Source organism: Heloderma suspectum, chromosome W (genome assembly GCF_057233095.1).
Source record: "Heloderma suspectum isolate Gila_16-S chromosome W, 16-S_ref, whole genome shotgun sequence".
NCBI lineage: Eukaryota > Metazoa > Chordata > Lepidosauria > Squamata > Helodermatidae > Heloderma > Heloderma suspectum.
The window spans coordinates 28,071,079-28,088,161 of record NC_139475.1 but is presented as its reverse complement, the minus strand read 5'-3'; the positions used below and the strand labels follow the sequence as shown (position 1 = coordinate 28,088,161).

Below are 17,083 nucleotides of genomic sequence, written 5' to 3'. Positions count from 1 at the left end.
GGGAAGAAGTCAAGTGGGAAATGGGGGATCAGATGTTGTGGGGCCAGTTGACTTCTCTGCAGTCCGTTCTTTCACAGCTACGAGCTTACTCCGTCCCATTCCAGAGGTTGCCGCTAGATGCTCCCATCCATCTCTTCCAGCCGAGAGACAAAGTGTTGCTGAAAAAGTGGAATAAAGAAGCTCTAAAAGAAGGGTGGGAGGGGCCCTACTTGGTGGGACCAACCAGCCATTCATGTGTGAAACTTGTGGGTTCTAGCAAATGGACACATTGCAGCCGGTTAAAGCCATTTAGACGACCCCTGCCTCCTCCTGTCACCCGGAGAGAACAGGAGGACACGGGCAACGGTCCTCTGCTCCCTGGCACCCCCCCGGAAGCTGCCAGGGACACAGGCGAAGAAGCCATCCAGGAGCCACAATCGCCTCTTGTTTATAAATCCCAGCAGTTAATGGAAACTGCCCTGTCAAAACAAATGCTTTTGCTTTACTGCACAGACAAAGAAACTCCGCTTTAAGACACGAGCAAAGACTTAAAGGAGGGAATTGTTAGAAAAAGGGGAAGTCTGGCGAGACAGTCGCATAAGCACAATCAGAAATAAACATGTTGACACAATGGTGCTGTAATGAGTCAGCTAACGGCTCAGTCAGTTGACATGTCTTGTGGCTAACAGAAAATTGTAAAGGGGGGGGGTATAAAAGACTTGTGCATGCTTAGCTCGGGGTCCAGACTGCTCTGCACCCGTTTTGCAAAACGACTAATAAAATAGTGTTGGATCCACTGCTGCCTGCCTGGCATCCTTTCTTTCAACCGGAAGCAAGAACTTTTTATCTAACAGCTGCAAAGGACCATAAAAGATACTCCGGTAGTGGCAGCCACCCTTGAATGGCTGCCTACAACTTTGGCCAGCACAACCCAGGTGACAAGTGAGAGATTTGCAGGGTTTATAATTTTGGAGTGGGGGAACTGCAAGTATTTAATACTGAGACTGTATGTATTTATATTACCATTCATTTCCCATTATCATGTGGCTGTTCTTCTATGAAAGGGGAGCATGATGCACATGCACAAACTCCCTTGGACAGGTAATACTCAATGCCTTATGGCCACAGGCAAGAAATAAGGAGAAAAGAAACCTGGTTAGGGATAAACGAATGACACAACTTTGTTAACTCTTAAAGGCTTTCTAATAAGATAACTGCACAATACTTTCCATTCCCTATGTCAGTGCAGATCTAACTCCCTGGGCTGAGGCAGGAGATCACAGTCTTTGCTTGCCTCTGCCCCACATTCTACTTGATGTCAGGAGCGCCCTAGCGGCCTCTTTCAGTCTACTCCACTAGCCAACTCAAGACACAGACGAAAGGATTCTTTTCAAAGCTTTAATCCTTTTACAACTTAATGGCTCTTTCAGATGCTAAGCACCAGCGACTAAGCAAGGAACAGCAGAGTGGCCTAAGCTTCGAATAGGCAGTTGGTCCCCGTTTGAAGGAGAGTCACTTGCAGACCCTGAACTTATGGGCTAGGGAGAGATCCTCCCTCTTTCCCTTGAGTCCTCGGGACGCGGCCGTTGCTTGCGCGCCAAACGGGCGCTACGCCTCCTTTCCACGCCCTCCATCTGGCGCCGCTCCCTGCGTCTGCGCCGAGCGTCCAGCAAGCCCCCCTCCCGCGCTCTCTCGCTGCCAGGGTCACTATCTCTCCCAGGAATGCTGGCGGGAGGAATCTCTGCCAGCCGCTGTGCTTGTGAGAGATGAGCGAGCTCCTCTCCCACGGATTGCTGATCCTCCTCAGAATCAGAACTGCTCTGGGGCTCTCTGGGCTCAGTTTCCACCCTGACACTTGACTCCGCCCCATATCACCACCTTCAAGCCCAAGAACAGTGACTGAGAACATGAAAACAGACCTGTTGGATCACACCAGTGGTCCATTTAGTCCAGTGTTTTGTTGCCCAGATGCATCTGGGAAACCCACATGGTTGTCATAAAGCTAATAGCTCCGAATGATTATTGCTCGCTAGCAACTGCTCCTGTCTTCCTACTGACAAGTGTTTCTTATGGAAGAATTCAACTGTAGAATGTTGATGCAACAGTTATGTTTTTTTATTCCATTCCAGCTGCTTTGCCCACTGCAAACTCAACACCAACCCCAGCGGTCAAACAGTTCACAGTGAATTTCACCATCACCAACCTCAAGTACAAGCCAGAGATGGGGATGCCTAATTCACTGGCCTTCAATTCTACAGAAAGAGTCCTCACCACTGTGGGACATCTGGTTCTGTTCCTTGTTGTGTGAATTGTTTGTAGCATGGGGTGAAGTGTTAGTTTGACATACTCAATATCCCTTCTTTGTGAGCTTGGCAGACTACTCACCAATAGCAGCATTTGTATTTGGGATGCAAAGTGACAACTCTGTAGTAAGCCTTTGTCAAGCATTTCTTCTCTAATTGTCTGTTGCTCAGTGCCTTGTTCCTGGCCATCTGTTTGATCAATTCAGAATTATTTTCCTAAAATGCTTTCTTTCCCTCCCAGACCAGTGAAAAATGGGGACAAACCTGGAATGGACGCCGTATGCACTTACTGAAATGACTCCACCACACCCGTGTTTGACCAAGTGAAAGTGTACCATGAAATCATTAACCAGACAAACGTTTGCACCAAGATGGGGCTGTATAACTTGGAAAGATACAGCCTCTATGTCAATGGTAATCAAGTGGTTGAGAAACATAATGACTGGGTTGTATATCAGGGTGAGGATTGCACTTTATACTTTCCCCCACCAGTTTCAGCTTGGGACTTCCACCATCATGGCTATCTCACTAATCAACTTATTCTCCATTTTTGTAGGTTATAACCAAGTTCCTCTGGAAGCAAGCAAGTAAGTTCGATATAAATAGTCTTAATTTGAGCATCTTTTACAAAATACAGAGAAAAACATGCACACAGCAGTGCTGTCTACAGCAAGGCTTCCATCATAGACCATCAATACAGTTGTTTTCTCATTCTGTTACAGCTGTTTTGCCGATTACAGCCGAAACGTCAACACCACCTCCAGCAGTTGAACACTTCACTGTGAATTTCACCATAAACAACCTCAAATACAAGGGAGAGATGGGAACTCCCAATTTGGAAACTTTCAATTCCAGAGAGAGTGAACTCACCAGCCTGGCAAATCTGGCTCCACTGCAGGTAGTGTGAATTCTTAGGTTGATGTGTGGCGCTTCCTATAGGATTAACATCTTCAATGTATCCCTTTGTTGTCAGCTTGACACAATGCTCATCAACAGCAGCACTGGCCCGGTGTATTTGGGATTCAAAGTGACGAAGCTGAGGTAAGCCTTCCTTAAATACGTGAACATATTGGCTCCTGGAGTAATGCATGCAGGCAAGAGTAACTTCTTGCTCTCTCTCGCTGAACTCAGTGGTCAGTTCTGACTGCTTCCACTAAAATTTTCTCCCTCTCTCTACCGACTAGTGAAAAATGGGAATGAAACTGGAATGGACGCCATATGCACTTGCAGAAACGAACTCCACTGCACCTTTCTTTGACGGAGTGAAAGTGTACCATGAAATCATTAACCATGGTTTCTCCACGATGGGGCCCTACAACTTGGAAAGATACAGCCTCTATGTCAGTGGTAATCCAGTGGTTTTTAAGTGGTTTCCATGCAGTGTGAGCACGTGTGGTTTCTTACATTGTCGTAATTACAGAGGGTGATCCTTTGTGCCCTATCATGAACAGCAGAAACTCTAGAACAAGGGTGGGCAACTACAGAAGATCTGGGGCCATTTCTCCTCCCTGGACACCCCCACCTTGTACCACACACTGTCAAGGAAGAGGCCTCACAGGGCTAAAGGTGTGGTGGGAAAGAGTTAATTTTACTTTGCATAGTTTTAGATTGTGTTTCAGTGTTTTATGATAGGAAGGAGTGGGATCCTGCAAGATTGACAAGCCAGGCCACCTGGAGGGAGGAAGAGATGTGGGCATGCCAGGATCAAATGTGCCAGGACGGAGACCTTATGAGGGACTTAAGGTTGTAAACCAGCTTGGCCTGCCAAGGGGCCAGCACAGCTGGAAAGGTGTGAAAAACCAAGCTCATCCTCCCTGAGGGAAGTGGGGGGCAGGGGGGGAATGAAAGAGCGAGGAGCTGAGTTTGGAATAGTATAAAGAGAGACCAGCACCCATTCTTCTTTCTCCTTTGGTTTCCATCTGGTCGGGGTGGAAGGTGCTGGAGAGCTGGCATTAGCCAAGGATCCTACTCGGAGGTGTGAGTAGACTAGGGTTATGTAGGCTTTTCTTGTTTTAGTCTGTGTTGGGTTTCCAACAGGGAAATTGGTACTTGAGGAAATTCTACGTTGTATTTTGTTTTACGTCTCTTCCCATTCCCTTACCCTTACTTCTAAATAAATATCTACCTCAAAACTCTTCCAGCTATTTCTTTCCTGGGTCAGTGCTAAATTCAGTGGCTACCATCTCCTCCACTGGGTGGGGAGGAGGTTGGGGTGTCTTCCCGGGGCTTGGCTAAGCTGGCTTCGAAAGGAGGGGGCAGTGGATCAAAGGGGGCTGGCTGAGCCCAGAGATCCTGCCTTCCTTTATGCACACCCCTGGAAAAATATATAAAATGTTGGTGGTTTGCGGGCAAATGGCTCAGCCGCAATTTGCAAACAAGCAAAATCTGATCTCTGTAACTCTCCATCACACTAGAAATGTCATTTTTTTCTTTTAAAAACGTTTCCCCCACCATCCCTGCCCTAGAGTGTGGCGGCATCTCTCCCTCTCTCTGGTGTTAAGGAAATATCCAAGGCAGGTTAGGTTGAACAGTCAGAAATGTATTAAAGCACATCACGGCCGTGGGGGAGACAGACGAAACTGTCTCTCTCCCCACCAAAAAGGAAAACACGATGTATTTGTTCAGACTGAAAGTTGGAGAACAAAGAAAAACACCCTACGCATGCTCAGAAACCAGTTAGTACTCAGCAACAGTCTTACCAGCACAGCGGCCTTCTTATCTTTTGGGATGAGTTACTTTGGTGGACAGGAGTTCCTGCTTATGAGCAAGTTACAATTACCTTCTCATGGTCAGACACACACACACTCTCTCAGTCCCATCAGGCACCTCGCCTGAACCAAACTACTTACAGGGCCTAGTCAGGCCTACCTTCACAATACCTATTAGGCTCACCATCTATCCTTGTATGGTCATCAGTCGTTCAATCGCTCTCTCGCTCTCTCTCCTTTTCACATTTCTCTTTGCATTCTACTGACCATCGGGCGCAGTTCAGCTTCATGTATCGTTTTAGTAAGGAATTTGATACAACATTTAATCAGAGCAATGATCACATGGAACAAAACAATACCAACAACCATTGTGCTTATTGCATTGCACATCTGGCTAGGTGGCTGTTTCTGGTAGATGGCGGTAACGGGGTTTAGTCATTTTCCTCTGACTCAGTGGGATTTGGATCATTGGTGTGCCTCTCTGGGCGTGGACTGGCACGTGGCTGCAGATCTAGCAGCTGGATACATTTAAGTGCACTTGAGTCTGGTTCAGTGCTTTCAGGGAAGTGCTCTTTGCTTTCATGCAACTGAAGACGCCAAGCTGGAGCAGGGTGCAGGTGGGCCACATCGTGAGCATGCGCCCCTGGTGGAGGCTGAGACAGCTCTTCCTTCACTCGCAGGCGCTAGGCTCTCTGCTAGGCTTGTACTCACCTCGCCAGCAAGGGCTTGGCTCACTGCTGGTCCCTTGGAGGTGGCTATTTTGTAATCCGGAGGAGGCCAAAGGGCCGAAAGTCTAAGAAGATCTCACTCGATAGCAGGAAAGGGGGCAACAAGCCAGTACCACGATGGCAACCAGAGACGTTCTTCTCTCCCGGGTCCAAAGTGACCCACAGGGCTGACGAACTCCGTGTTAGGGCACATCCAGCGTTGTCCGGTTCTGGGGCGCGTCGCCTCCAGGGGGCAACACGTTCTTGCGGTGGGATGCGGGGATCCAGGTGGGCTGTCTTTGGCGGTGCGGGTGGTCAACAGCACCTGATGGGGTCTTTTCCAGTGCGGCTCAAGGGAAGACCTCCTCCGATGGACTTTGATGAGGCTCAGTCTCTAGGCTACAGGCTGTGACACTGTGTCGTGGGAACGTCTGGAAGCGCTTTTTGACCTGCGAATGGAAAGCCTTCACACGCTTCATTAATGCCTGGCAAGAGTTCAACACAGTCGCATCACTTAAGTGCCCGTTAGTGAGATGTTCTTTCATGGGTGCTGAGACGGGAGTCCCATGGGTCTTCCATGGGGATCTCATGGGGACGGAGTCCAGTCTGTCGGTGCCAAGTGGCACACATGCTCGGCGGGGCCAAAGGTAGAGCATCGGGCCGTTCAAGCCCCGTTTCAGCTCAGATTTGGGCAACTTTGTTCTTTAAGACGCCGTTCCATTTTTCTTTTCTACCAGCCCTGCTGGCTGGGGATGGTAGGGGCACTGCAGCGCTTTGTGCACACAACTACCAATGCCTATTTAAAGGAGCAACACATCTCCATCTGAACGAAATCTGTTTGTGTGCTAAAAGAAAGCTCACGCGTCGCTCAACCCTCGGTTCAGTCACTCTGCTTTCCAGGGGAGTGACGGGGCGCCGTACTTCGGGGCTGGCTATCTGAGCCGGAGGTGCACCTTTTCCCTCTTTCGAGACGAGAGCAGGTAACAGGCCAATTCACTCAGGATTCTGTACAGCAAGTCTCACTGAGTTAGAAAACTGTCAGAAAGTGCACACACCGCTGCCCCCCCTTTCTCTTTTGGCAGCAAAATAAATTTTCTCACAGTACAGAAAGAAGCATTCCTTATCGTTTAGAAGGTACACAGTGTGAAAAGCGATTACGGTGCATCGTTTCAGCTTCTGTTAGTCGCAAAAGGCATGGCTTTCGCTGTATGTGAATACCGCTGTGAGAACAAACTCTAAAATCATGGAAATTGCCAACCTTCTAGCAGGTCAGCCTACTTGTGCTATTGATGACTGCATTATTACTGCCTATGATTCCGGGCGAGTTCACACCTGACTCCCTGCCAGTCTCCTGAAACCAAATCTAACACACTCCCCCCTTGAATTCTCACAGATTCCATATGCAGTTGTTTATTAAACAATTAAAACAAATCATTTATCATTAGGCTTGCTAGGCTATGTACAAAACACGAAGACAAAGCAAGAAAATAACAATAACTAATGTAACAATGGGACAATGCCCAACACATAGGATTTCCAATCTACTGTTACCTCAGTGTACAAATATCTCTCACCAGTGACTTTCACTAGAAGTTTACACTTGCTTAGACCACTTTAAGTCTCATTCACATCTCGACAGCATCATTCTAGCACATGCAGCATCCCTCAAAAGCTGTTCAGTCTAGCTTGCTTTTCCTTCTTTGTGGAGGTCTTACTGGTCCACACAGAAGGTTGGCCTCAAGCTGCAATACATGTTCAAACAGATGGTCCTCAGCCAACACTCACTCCCTACTGCCAGTCACACACAGTCATTAGCTTTTGGGTGGCATATAGGACAATCTGTCCAGCAGACCCGAAGGACAGGCATTTGTTGACTGAGAGGAATAAAAGGTCACACTCTCACACAGCAAGAACAATAGCCACAAATACAGCTATAGAGACATTTTCTCTAAAAGCAAAAACGAAGTTACTGAGCACATGAAGCACGTTATCCACGTTTACGCCACTTGCTTGATCTAAATCATTGTGGCACCTTCACCCCTTAGGGGATTGACTCAATCGCCTCTACCCTTCTTAAGGTGGGGAAGGAGGACCGTGGGCGCTACCCGGCAGCCGTCCGGGGAGCGCCCCAAATGGTCAGCGTCCTGAGGACAACCAGCCAGTCCCCACGTTTCTTTTTCAACATTTGGGCCTGATTTTGGAGCTGTGCAACACCTTCAAAGGTTGCCATGGGAGACTGGCTCATTGCCGGAAGGACTGAGGCAGTAGCCCTCGCGAGGGCAAGACGTTCTGCCTCTTGAGCAGAAGTACCGTCGGGCAAAAGAATTTGTTCTATTACAGTATGGGAAGCGCAGACAGCATCTCTCTTCAGCATTTCTTTGACAAGACCCATCCACAAAACGCACACGAGCTACATTAGTCAGTGGCTCATCCCACAAGTCTGGACGTGGCTTTGCTAGGTGCTCGGCCACTTCCAGACAATCCTAAGGGATACCCTCAGCAGCGGGATCAGGCCGCAAAGAAGCAGCATTTAGAGCGGAACGACGTTGCACTGCAATATGACTGCTAGAGAGGAGCAGAATGTCATAGCTGGAGAGGCGTGGGTGAGATAGGTGCTGAGTCTTTGCTTTAAGTGGAAGAGCTGCCGCTGAGTGAGGTACACAAAGGGTTAAAGGAGACCCTAACGCAGTATTTTCGGAGGCTCGAACAGGGAGGGCAGCGGCGGCAGAATCCAGGAAAGTACGGTAACATGTCACTGGTCCGTTCTTATTTCCATGCTTTTAGGTAAGCACACTAAGAGCACAAGAACTTTTTCATAACAGGAGAGAGCGGACGGAATAATCGGGAGGCCCAAGTTGTTTTAGAACAGTGCTTGTTTTGGAGCAGTGGAAGCAGATCCAGCTTCGGAAGGCCAGGGAAGTGGCTCGGGACTATCTGAAAATACTCTGTCAGGGAGCAAAGATCGTGCAGCCACGTTTACACAAAAGGTCTCTTCTGGTCAATAGAAAGAAAAAGTTACAAACCTCTCGGCTGTCTTAGAAGTTGACTTGGACTCCTGCCTTGAGCAGGGGGTTGGACTCGATGGCCTTGTAGGCCCCTTCCAACCCTACTGTTCTATGATTCTAAGTTTGGGGGAGGAGGGGGAGGAGGGGGAAGCAGCTCGGAGATGTGAAGTGTTCCCATCGGCTGGCCAGGCTGGTGGGACACTTATTTTTCTAATGCTCAGCTTGGCTACAGAAAAGTGGCAGCAGTGCTAGAATATTTTTCTGATGTGTGCTTGGCCTAAAGTATTGAGATCAGCTGGTTCTTGATTTATTTATTTATTTATTCATTCATTCATTCATTCATTCATTCTGTCAGGGGGCAAAGATTGTGCAACTAAGTTTACACCTAAAGGGCTCTGGTCAATAGAACGAAATGGAGGGGATGAAGTTACAAACCTCTCGGCTGTCTTAGAAGTTCTGAGGAGGAGCTGGGATGTGTGAAGTGTTCCCATCGGCTGGCCAGGCTGGTGGCGACACTTATTTTTCTTATGCTCAACTTGGCTACAGAAAAGTGGCAGCAATGCTAGAATGTTTTTCTGATGCGTGCTTGGTCTAAAGTATCAAGATCAGCTGGTTCTTGATTTGGCCAATTTGCTTGTTCCTTTAATCCAGTGTGTACTTCTGCAGGCCAAATAACTCGCATGAGCCCAATTAGGATTTTAACAAGGGATCACTGTTTGCAATTCTTCTCTAAATTTCTGTGGCTTTTCTCTGGTGTTTCAAAATTTGACCTGGTCTCTCAGTTTTCCTTGGGAGTCCTTAGGACTCTGCTCCCCGGGACTTAGGTGACCCTTTTGACGTCTCGACATACCAATCCAAGAATGCATCCCCATTGACCCTGTGCCACCTTGGACCCCGAGATTCCAAGGCTCCCTTTAAAGGCACAATTCTGTCCAAATCAAAGGTCCCAACCAAGGGAAATGGTGTGGACGGGTCAAGTCCCATTTGTCCAAAACGTGCAAGTCTTAGGTCCGTAATTCCTGTACATGCACCCTGAAGGCGTCCCTTTGGGGCTGTGGAATTTCTTTGGAAGAATCTGACCCCATCCTCAGTTCACACAGGAAAACCATCAGGAGGCCTCCATAGGTTGCGAGAAATGAAAGGCACTGCCAAATTCCGAGGTGCAGTCAGAGACCGACTCTCACTGAACTGGAGGCACAGTTAGTCACTCGTGGTCTGGGGAGCTGGCAGGGAGTGAAGGAACGGTCGGGTCGCTCACTGCCATCTCCGTTCATTCAGGAATGGTCTGTTCAGGAGGTCTGTGCCTTGTTGGCCAGCTCATACCATGGAAGGAAGGAGGAAAACTCACTCACGCAAGGTTCCAGTGACAATAATTTGCTCTGGCCCTTTTTACCTCAATTCATACCAGGGAACTCCCATTCACCTGATGCCATATCCCACAGACCTCTGTAATCCCCAAAAACAAAAACAAAAATTTATGAAGTGCTTAAATTACTGACTCTCTTTAAAGGCGGCATCCCGTTGGCCAAGGCAGAATCGTCTCACGGGCAGCCTCACACCAAATCCCAGACTTAAGAGATTTCAAAAGGTCTCTTTCCTTGGTGCGTGCTTCTGGGATGTTCAGTGAATGGCGGTCCAGATTGGTTTGATTCTCCTCAGCATTTGGGATCCGAGTCACGGCACCAAATTGTTAAGGAAATATCCAAGGCAGGTTAGGTTGAAAGTCAGAAATTTATTAAAGCACATCACGGCCATGGGAGAGACAGACGAAACTGTGTCTCTCTCCAAAAAAAAAAAGACAACAGGAAGCATTTGTTCAGACTGAAAGTTGGAGAACAAAAAAAACACCCTACGCATGCTCAGGAACCAATTAGTACTCAGCAACAGTCTTATCAGCACAGCAGCCTTCTTATCTTTAGGGATCAGTCACTTTGGTGGATAGGAATTTCTTGCTTATGAGCAAGTTCCAATTGCCTTCTCATGGTCAACACACACACACACACACACACACACACACACACACACGCACACACACACAGTCTCAATCCCATCAGGCACCTCGCCTGAACCAAACTACTTACAAGGCCTAGTCAGGCCTACCTTCACAGCTCCAAAACACAAAAACACTGTTTGGAACCCAAATAAAGATGGCACTGGAAGGAAGCACTTCACTTTGCTGCATGCCAATATTCCAGTTAAAAATAATTAATTAATAAATCTTAAGAAATAAAATAAATATCAGGAGGGGCAGGGTGCTTGAGCAGAGGTGTCCGTGGGCACATTTTGGGCCTGTGGCTATCTTGTTGGAGACCCCGGATTTAAGAGCTCTTTCTCTCGCCATGCTTTTTCACCCTCTCTCACATGCACACGCACATGCCACGGAAGAGAAGGCAATTCCTAATGGGGTAATCTGAAGAGCAAGAATCGGGCCCGCAGTGTCTGGAGGGCCGGATGACACTCCCATGGCCTGCAAGTCCCCCCCCCCCCCCCGGTGCAAGCTGACCTCATCTGTTGCTCATCCCCACCATTTTGTCTCCCTCTTTTAGGTCACGTTCACCAAGAGGAAGTTTGGTCTGATGAAAAAGGCCTACAAGCTCAGTGTCCTCTGACTGCGAGATCATGCTCATCATCTTCAACAGCACCAACTGTTTCTTCCAAGATGCCAGCACTGACATGGACAAAGTGCTCTTGAAATATACAGAGTACAGCAGGCAGCATGAGAGCCGCACAAACTCCGATATTTTGGAGGTAAAAAACCAGCAAAAGCTTCCAGAGAGTTCTCCTCGCCCAAACATGTCCTTGGTTTTCATATGTCTGAACTCTATGCTCTTGGCTCCAAAATGGAGCCAATGCATTTAGAATCTTCCAGTGCTCCACTTCCTTCTTTTAAAAACCAATTCTGGTGCTTGTGCAGAGCGCTGTGCATGCACCGTTTACCATGACATTCCGCTCGTTTGCATCTTTCCCCCTTTCCGTTATGTTACTGATGTGTGCGTGGAATAAATGCACCACAATAAAGCCGTCTTGATGTGACAGCACATCCATCTCTCTTCTTCGGTGGGTTTTACCAAGGTGCAAGAGGATATGTATACACTAGTAAAACACCACATGCAGTCATACACAATGCATTTTTTTCCATGAACAAATCTGTCAGTTTCAGTTTTTCTGTTTCTCGTTTTTCCAGTCTTAAGTTCAGCTTGTCCCAAACATTGAGAATTTGTTTCGAAAGTGTCCATGAACATCTGTATGCACTTTTGTCTGCATTTCCCTTAATTTTTGTACATGCTTTTGTCTAATAGATACCCTTTTTGCAAGGAATTTTGATAAAACAAATTTGTTTTGATACATTTTTAATGTTATTATCATTAATATACATATTTTGTGTGCCCTTTTCTTAATATATGCATTTTTGTATGCATTTTTGATGAGAGAAGTACAAAATTTGGAAAATGCACGTTTTGAAGGATAACTGAGTTTTGGTTCGCATTTTGGTTTGAAACTGTGAAATTAGGAACGTTTGTATTAAAACATGAAACAAATGAATTTCTCCTCCCATTCCTAGCTATCTGTGCATTTAAGAAAGTTAGGAGAGCCGTGCTAGATCTAGGCCAGCATTCTGGAACAGGGATCAACCAAATGCTCATAGGAAGCCCACAAGCAGGACAGGAGTGTAATAGCACCCTCCACAGTTGTGTTCCCCAGTATACTGCCTCTGATACTGGAGGTAATATCTAGCCATCATGATTAGTAGACATTGATAGCCTTATCCTCCAAGAATTTATCTAATTGTCCTAGTTAGTGGTCATCACGACATCTTGCAGTAGTGAATTTCTCCCCCCCGCCCACTCCAAATCTCAAAATTCTTGCTCTCTGTCATCCAAACTTTGTAGAACCTGAAGTGAAAGGGTGTTGGCCTAGGAGGGCCTGAGCTGGATCTCGAAGAGGCTTTGGAACATGCTAGGAAACCGAGGCAGCTTGGTGAAGGGGTGGACTTCACATTGGCACAGCCAAAGCTTTGTGTGAGTACTTGCTTTGTGTGAGATTGCTGGCGCGGATCTCAGCATGAATCCCCCATGAGGTTGTCACTAGGTCAACATAGACTTTGGTCTGCTCTTAATAAGGGATGAGTCCATTTTGGTTTCTCATTTTTCCAAATGTAAGAATGTTTTTATTAATATTTAATAGTCCACATGAAAATTCATATACATTTTTGTGTGCAGTTCATAGAATCATAGAATAGTAGGGTTGGAAGGGGTCTACAAGGCCATCAAGTCCAACCCCCTGCTCCGTGCAGGAATCTAAGTCAAAGCATCCCTGACAGATGGCTGCCCAGCCTCATCTTGAAGGCCTCCAGTGTGGGAGAGCCCACCGCCTCCCCAGGTCATGGGTTCCATTGTCGTACTGACAATCAGGACATTTTTCCTGATGTTCAGCCAGAATCTGGCTTCCTGTCACTTGAGCCCATTATTCCATGTCCCGCACTCTGGGATGATCAAGAAGAGAACCTGGCCTTCCTCTCTGTGACAACCTTCAAGTCCTTGAAGAGCACTATCCTATCTCCCCTCAGTCTTCTCAAGGACATGCCCAGTTCTTTCAGTCTCTCCTCATAGGGCTTTGTTTCCAGTCCCCTGATCATTTTCGTTGCCCTCCTCTGAACCCTCTCCAGTTTGTCTGCATCCTTCTTCAAGTGCAGTGCCCAGAACTGGACACAGTACTCCAGGTGAAGCCTAACCAGTGCTGAGTAGAGGGTAACTAGTACTTCCCGGGATTTGGAAGCTATGCTTCTATGAATGCAGCCCAAAATAGCATTGGCCTTTTTTGCAGCCACATCACATTGTTGGCTCATATTCAGCTTGTGGTCTAGCACAATTCCAAGATCCTTCTCGCTTGTAGTGTTGTTGAGCCACGCATCCCCCATCTTGTAACTGTGCATTTGGTTTCTTTTTCCTAGGTGCTGATCCTGGCATTTTGCAAGCACTTTTCCTAATGTAATGCATTTGGGTGGTGTTGGTGAACTTTTCCCTAATAGAATACATTTTTTGATTGGAGAACTCAACTGTAAAATGTGGAGAAGCACAAATTTTGAAGGATTGCCAAGTTTCAGTTCATGTATTACACGGGTGGGCAACTTTGACAGGTCTGGGGGCTATTCTCACTACCCCTGAACCCCTCCCCATGGGCCGTACTCTGCTGGTGGTGGAAAAAAATGGGCAGTGGTTTGCTGCTGAAATTCAGCAGCAAACTCCTACGGTGCAGTAAAAGGGTCAAATTCAACTTACATTTGGTCTTCTTAGCACTTTGCAGCAATAAAACCACTGATTTTTCTCCCACCACCAAATTTGGTGGCACTGAGCAAGGTGGGGGTGGCAGAGGCTGGTCCATCATGATGGATTTTATTTGTTTGTTTATTGCATTTCTATACCTCCCAATAGCCAAAGCTGTCTGGATTAGTTCTAAAGTGCAAAATAAGGTCAAGTTTGTGTTAAAATGCGAACCAAACAAATTTCTGCTGCATCCCTTCCCCACGCACCTAGACGTTATATTTGTGCTTGTATTTTGAAAGAAATTTGGGATGTGCTGGTTTTGTTTTATAGATGATGCTAGCAAATGGACCCAGCTTCACATGGGTTGGAACACCCCTTACATTGCTACAGCAAAGGCTGCAAGCAAACATACGCAGCTGACAGAGTTGTACAGATTGAGCCCGCCCTATCTGAGTGAAGCCAGCCCACTGGCACCCCTAGGCATGGCCCCAGCATTGGTGCACCCATATAGCCCCCAGGGAGGGGTCTGTCCACTCCATTGCCCTGAGGGGGGGGGCTGCCCCACAGCAGCAGGGAGGAGACAGGCGTATAACTCTAGCCCTCAGCCATCCTAATCTCTCCTGGCTTCAATCTGTATGGCCTGCAGGTCTGTGATGGTTAGGGAAGTCTGCCACCTCCTGGCTGAAGATGTTACTGCAGGCTTCAACCATGTGGACACATTTACATGAATCAAAAGTAATTAATGTGTTTAATAAGCAAAATAACCCAGGGGGTGCACATTCCTAGGGTCCCCTTAGTATACATTCCAGGTGTCAGGTGTCTAGGTTTCACAGTCATGGCACTATGGTGCTGACAGACAAATGTACAGACACAAATCCTCTTCTATTATTATAGATAGGTGGGACCTGTGACAAAACATTGCAATGTGGAGTACTCCTGTGCAGGATTCCAAACACTCAATTTTCATTCAATTTTCCCTTCCCCCACAGTTTCCCCACCTCACCCCAAAGTATTCACCTGTAAGTGTTGAACTCTTCTTATGCTCTTAAAGCAAGTGTGTGCATTCTTTGGTCTTCCCTCCACCACAGACTTGAGTCTCAACTCGTAGAAAAAATTGAATTGGAAAATGTTCCTATGCAAATTAGGCTAATTTGCATAAGGAAATTTGCATTGGGAATGCTCAGTTTGCAGTGGAAAATTTGGTCTAAATGATGGTCTAAAGAGTGATCTAATTTAGCATGTTTATTTTAGTTTAATTTAGTAAATAACAAGGCTAAAACAAAGTACCCTATGTTAATATTTTTGTCCCAATACACTGCAAGCATTTGACCTGAAATTGAGGGGGGAAATGAATTAATCACATTAACTATTTAATATGATTTAGGGCGCAATCCTATGCACATTTACACAGAAAAAAGTCCTACAAATCCCAGCATCCTCCATGCTAGCTGGGGCATGCTGAGAATTGTAAGACTTATTTCTGTCTAAACAGACAATGGATTGGACCCTTAAAGGTTATATTATATACGAATCTGTATTGGAATACATGTAAAAAACTGAAAGATGATAGCATGTATTCCCTTTCATTGTTTAAATATAATAAAAAAGCAGAGGTGCTGAAAACATAGGCTGACACTAGGGATGTATGAATTTTGTTAAATCTGTTCAGTCTGTGTTTCTGTCGTCCGCTCTTTGCTGAAATCAGGTTTTTTTTAGGGATGTACGAGAACTTTGTTACACTTGTGCAAATGTGCATTAGCATGTCAGCAGAAGTGCACATTTGTGCAAATCCCCCCCCCCCCCCAGTTAAAAAACAGTCTGCAGAATTCACGTGAGTCAGGAAAAGCTGGCCAGCTGCAGAATCTGCTGGTCAGATTCATAGAAATCCAAGCTCATTTGACTCCATTGAGGATTTCTTTGACATCCCTAACTGACGCCCATTCATCTACAACTTCAAGACTGCTAAGCTTGTCTAACGTTGGATTTGCAACTGGCATCCATTCGTTGTTGTTAACGAACTTATGAAATGGAAAACTTTCCGTGGAAAAACGTAGCAGCAGAAAATTTTGTGGGTTTTCCCCCCTCTCCGCCGTAACTCTTTTTTGTTCCATCTTACTTGCAGTTGGCAGCTTCCCTGTCGAGTCTAGAGGGGGCATTGATGGGGACTCCCCTGTCTGGGAGCGAGAGCGGGGCAGGAAGTGCCAATGAGTCTCCACTACAGCACAGTCATTTGCAGCCATACCTTTCCAAGCACAGCGTCCCTCCGGGGTGCTCTCCAGGGGCCCTTGGAGCAGGTATATGATGCAGGGGCTTGGTTTGCACTGGGACCATGTGGGATGCCCAGGTTTCAGCCTTCCGAATGCCCTGATGGGCGCATGCGCATGAATGAAAACAATGCAAAAAAGCAATCTTGATGTGATAGGGTTGCATTGAGGTTCTTCACATGTGTTAAAATTTTGTAACAGAGAATTAGTAATGTTTAGTGTCAGCTGGCCGATTAGGGGAAGCTGGGAAAATAATGTTGTGTCCAAGGTTTAGAATAAAGTGACTATTGATAATCATTGGGATCAGTTTCCTTATATTGATGCTTAAATGTTGAAAAAAAAATCCTAATTGGATAAGAAAATGTGAAGGCCAGTATTGTAAAGTCATGATGGTATGCTCTGAGGTGAAGCTAGGGATGTACGGAAGTCACTTATCTTTTCGACGAGGCGATTCGCGGTGGGGGGGAGGCACTCTGCACCTCCCCCCGAAATCCTTCTCCGGCCGGCTCCGCTCCATGGAGATTCCGCGGAGCCGCCGGCCGGGGTTGCCCGCAGCCGGAAATCCAGCCGCTGGGCAACTTCCTTCCGGAAGAGAAAAAAAAAAGGCATACACAACTGGCGGCGGCTACGGCAGCTGCCATTTGCGTTCCCTGTTTTTCGCCAATTTATCTTACGTAAATATTTACGTAGGCTAGAACGGCGAAAAATAAAGGAATGCAAATAGCGCCCACTACACTATTTGCGTTCCCCTTTTTTACGCCGTTTTATCTTACATAAATATTTGCGTAAGATAAATCGGCGAAAAATAGGGAACGCAAATGGCGGCTGCCGTAGCCGCCACCCTTTGCGTACA

General features: G+C 46.7%; 2 protein-coding genes across 2 annotated transcripts in view; both read left to right on the top strand.

Moving 5' to 3' along the window:
* Positions 1-4,459, top strand: part of LOC146333947 (mucin-16-like) — a 46,162-nt gene extending 41,703 nt beyond the window's left edge. Inside the window, exons 2-6 of the mRNA XM_084825008.1 lie at positions 2,524-2,696; positions 2,839-2,869; positions 3,005-3,180; positions 3,256-3,323; positions 3,467-4,459. Coding sequence (XP_084681134.1) covers positions 2,619-2,696; positions 2,839-2,869; positions 3,005-3,180; positions 3,256-3,323; positions 3,467-3,482 — 369 coding nt within the window. The 5' untranslated portion in view covers positions 2,524-2,618 and the 3' untranslated portion in view covers positions 3,483-4,459. The remainder of the gene's footprint in view (positions 1-2,523; positions 2,697-2,838; positions 2,870-3,004; positions 3,181-3,255; positions 3,324-3,466) is intronic.
* Positions 1-17,083, top strand: part of LOC146333946 (uncharacterized) — a 96,943-nt gene that overhangs the window by 72,571 nt on the left and 7,289 nt on the right. The window lies entirely within an intron of this gene.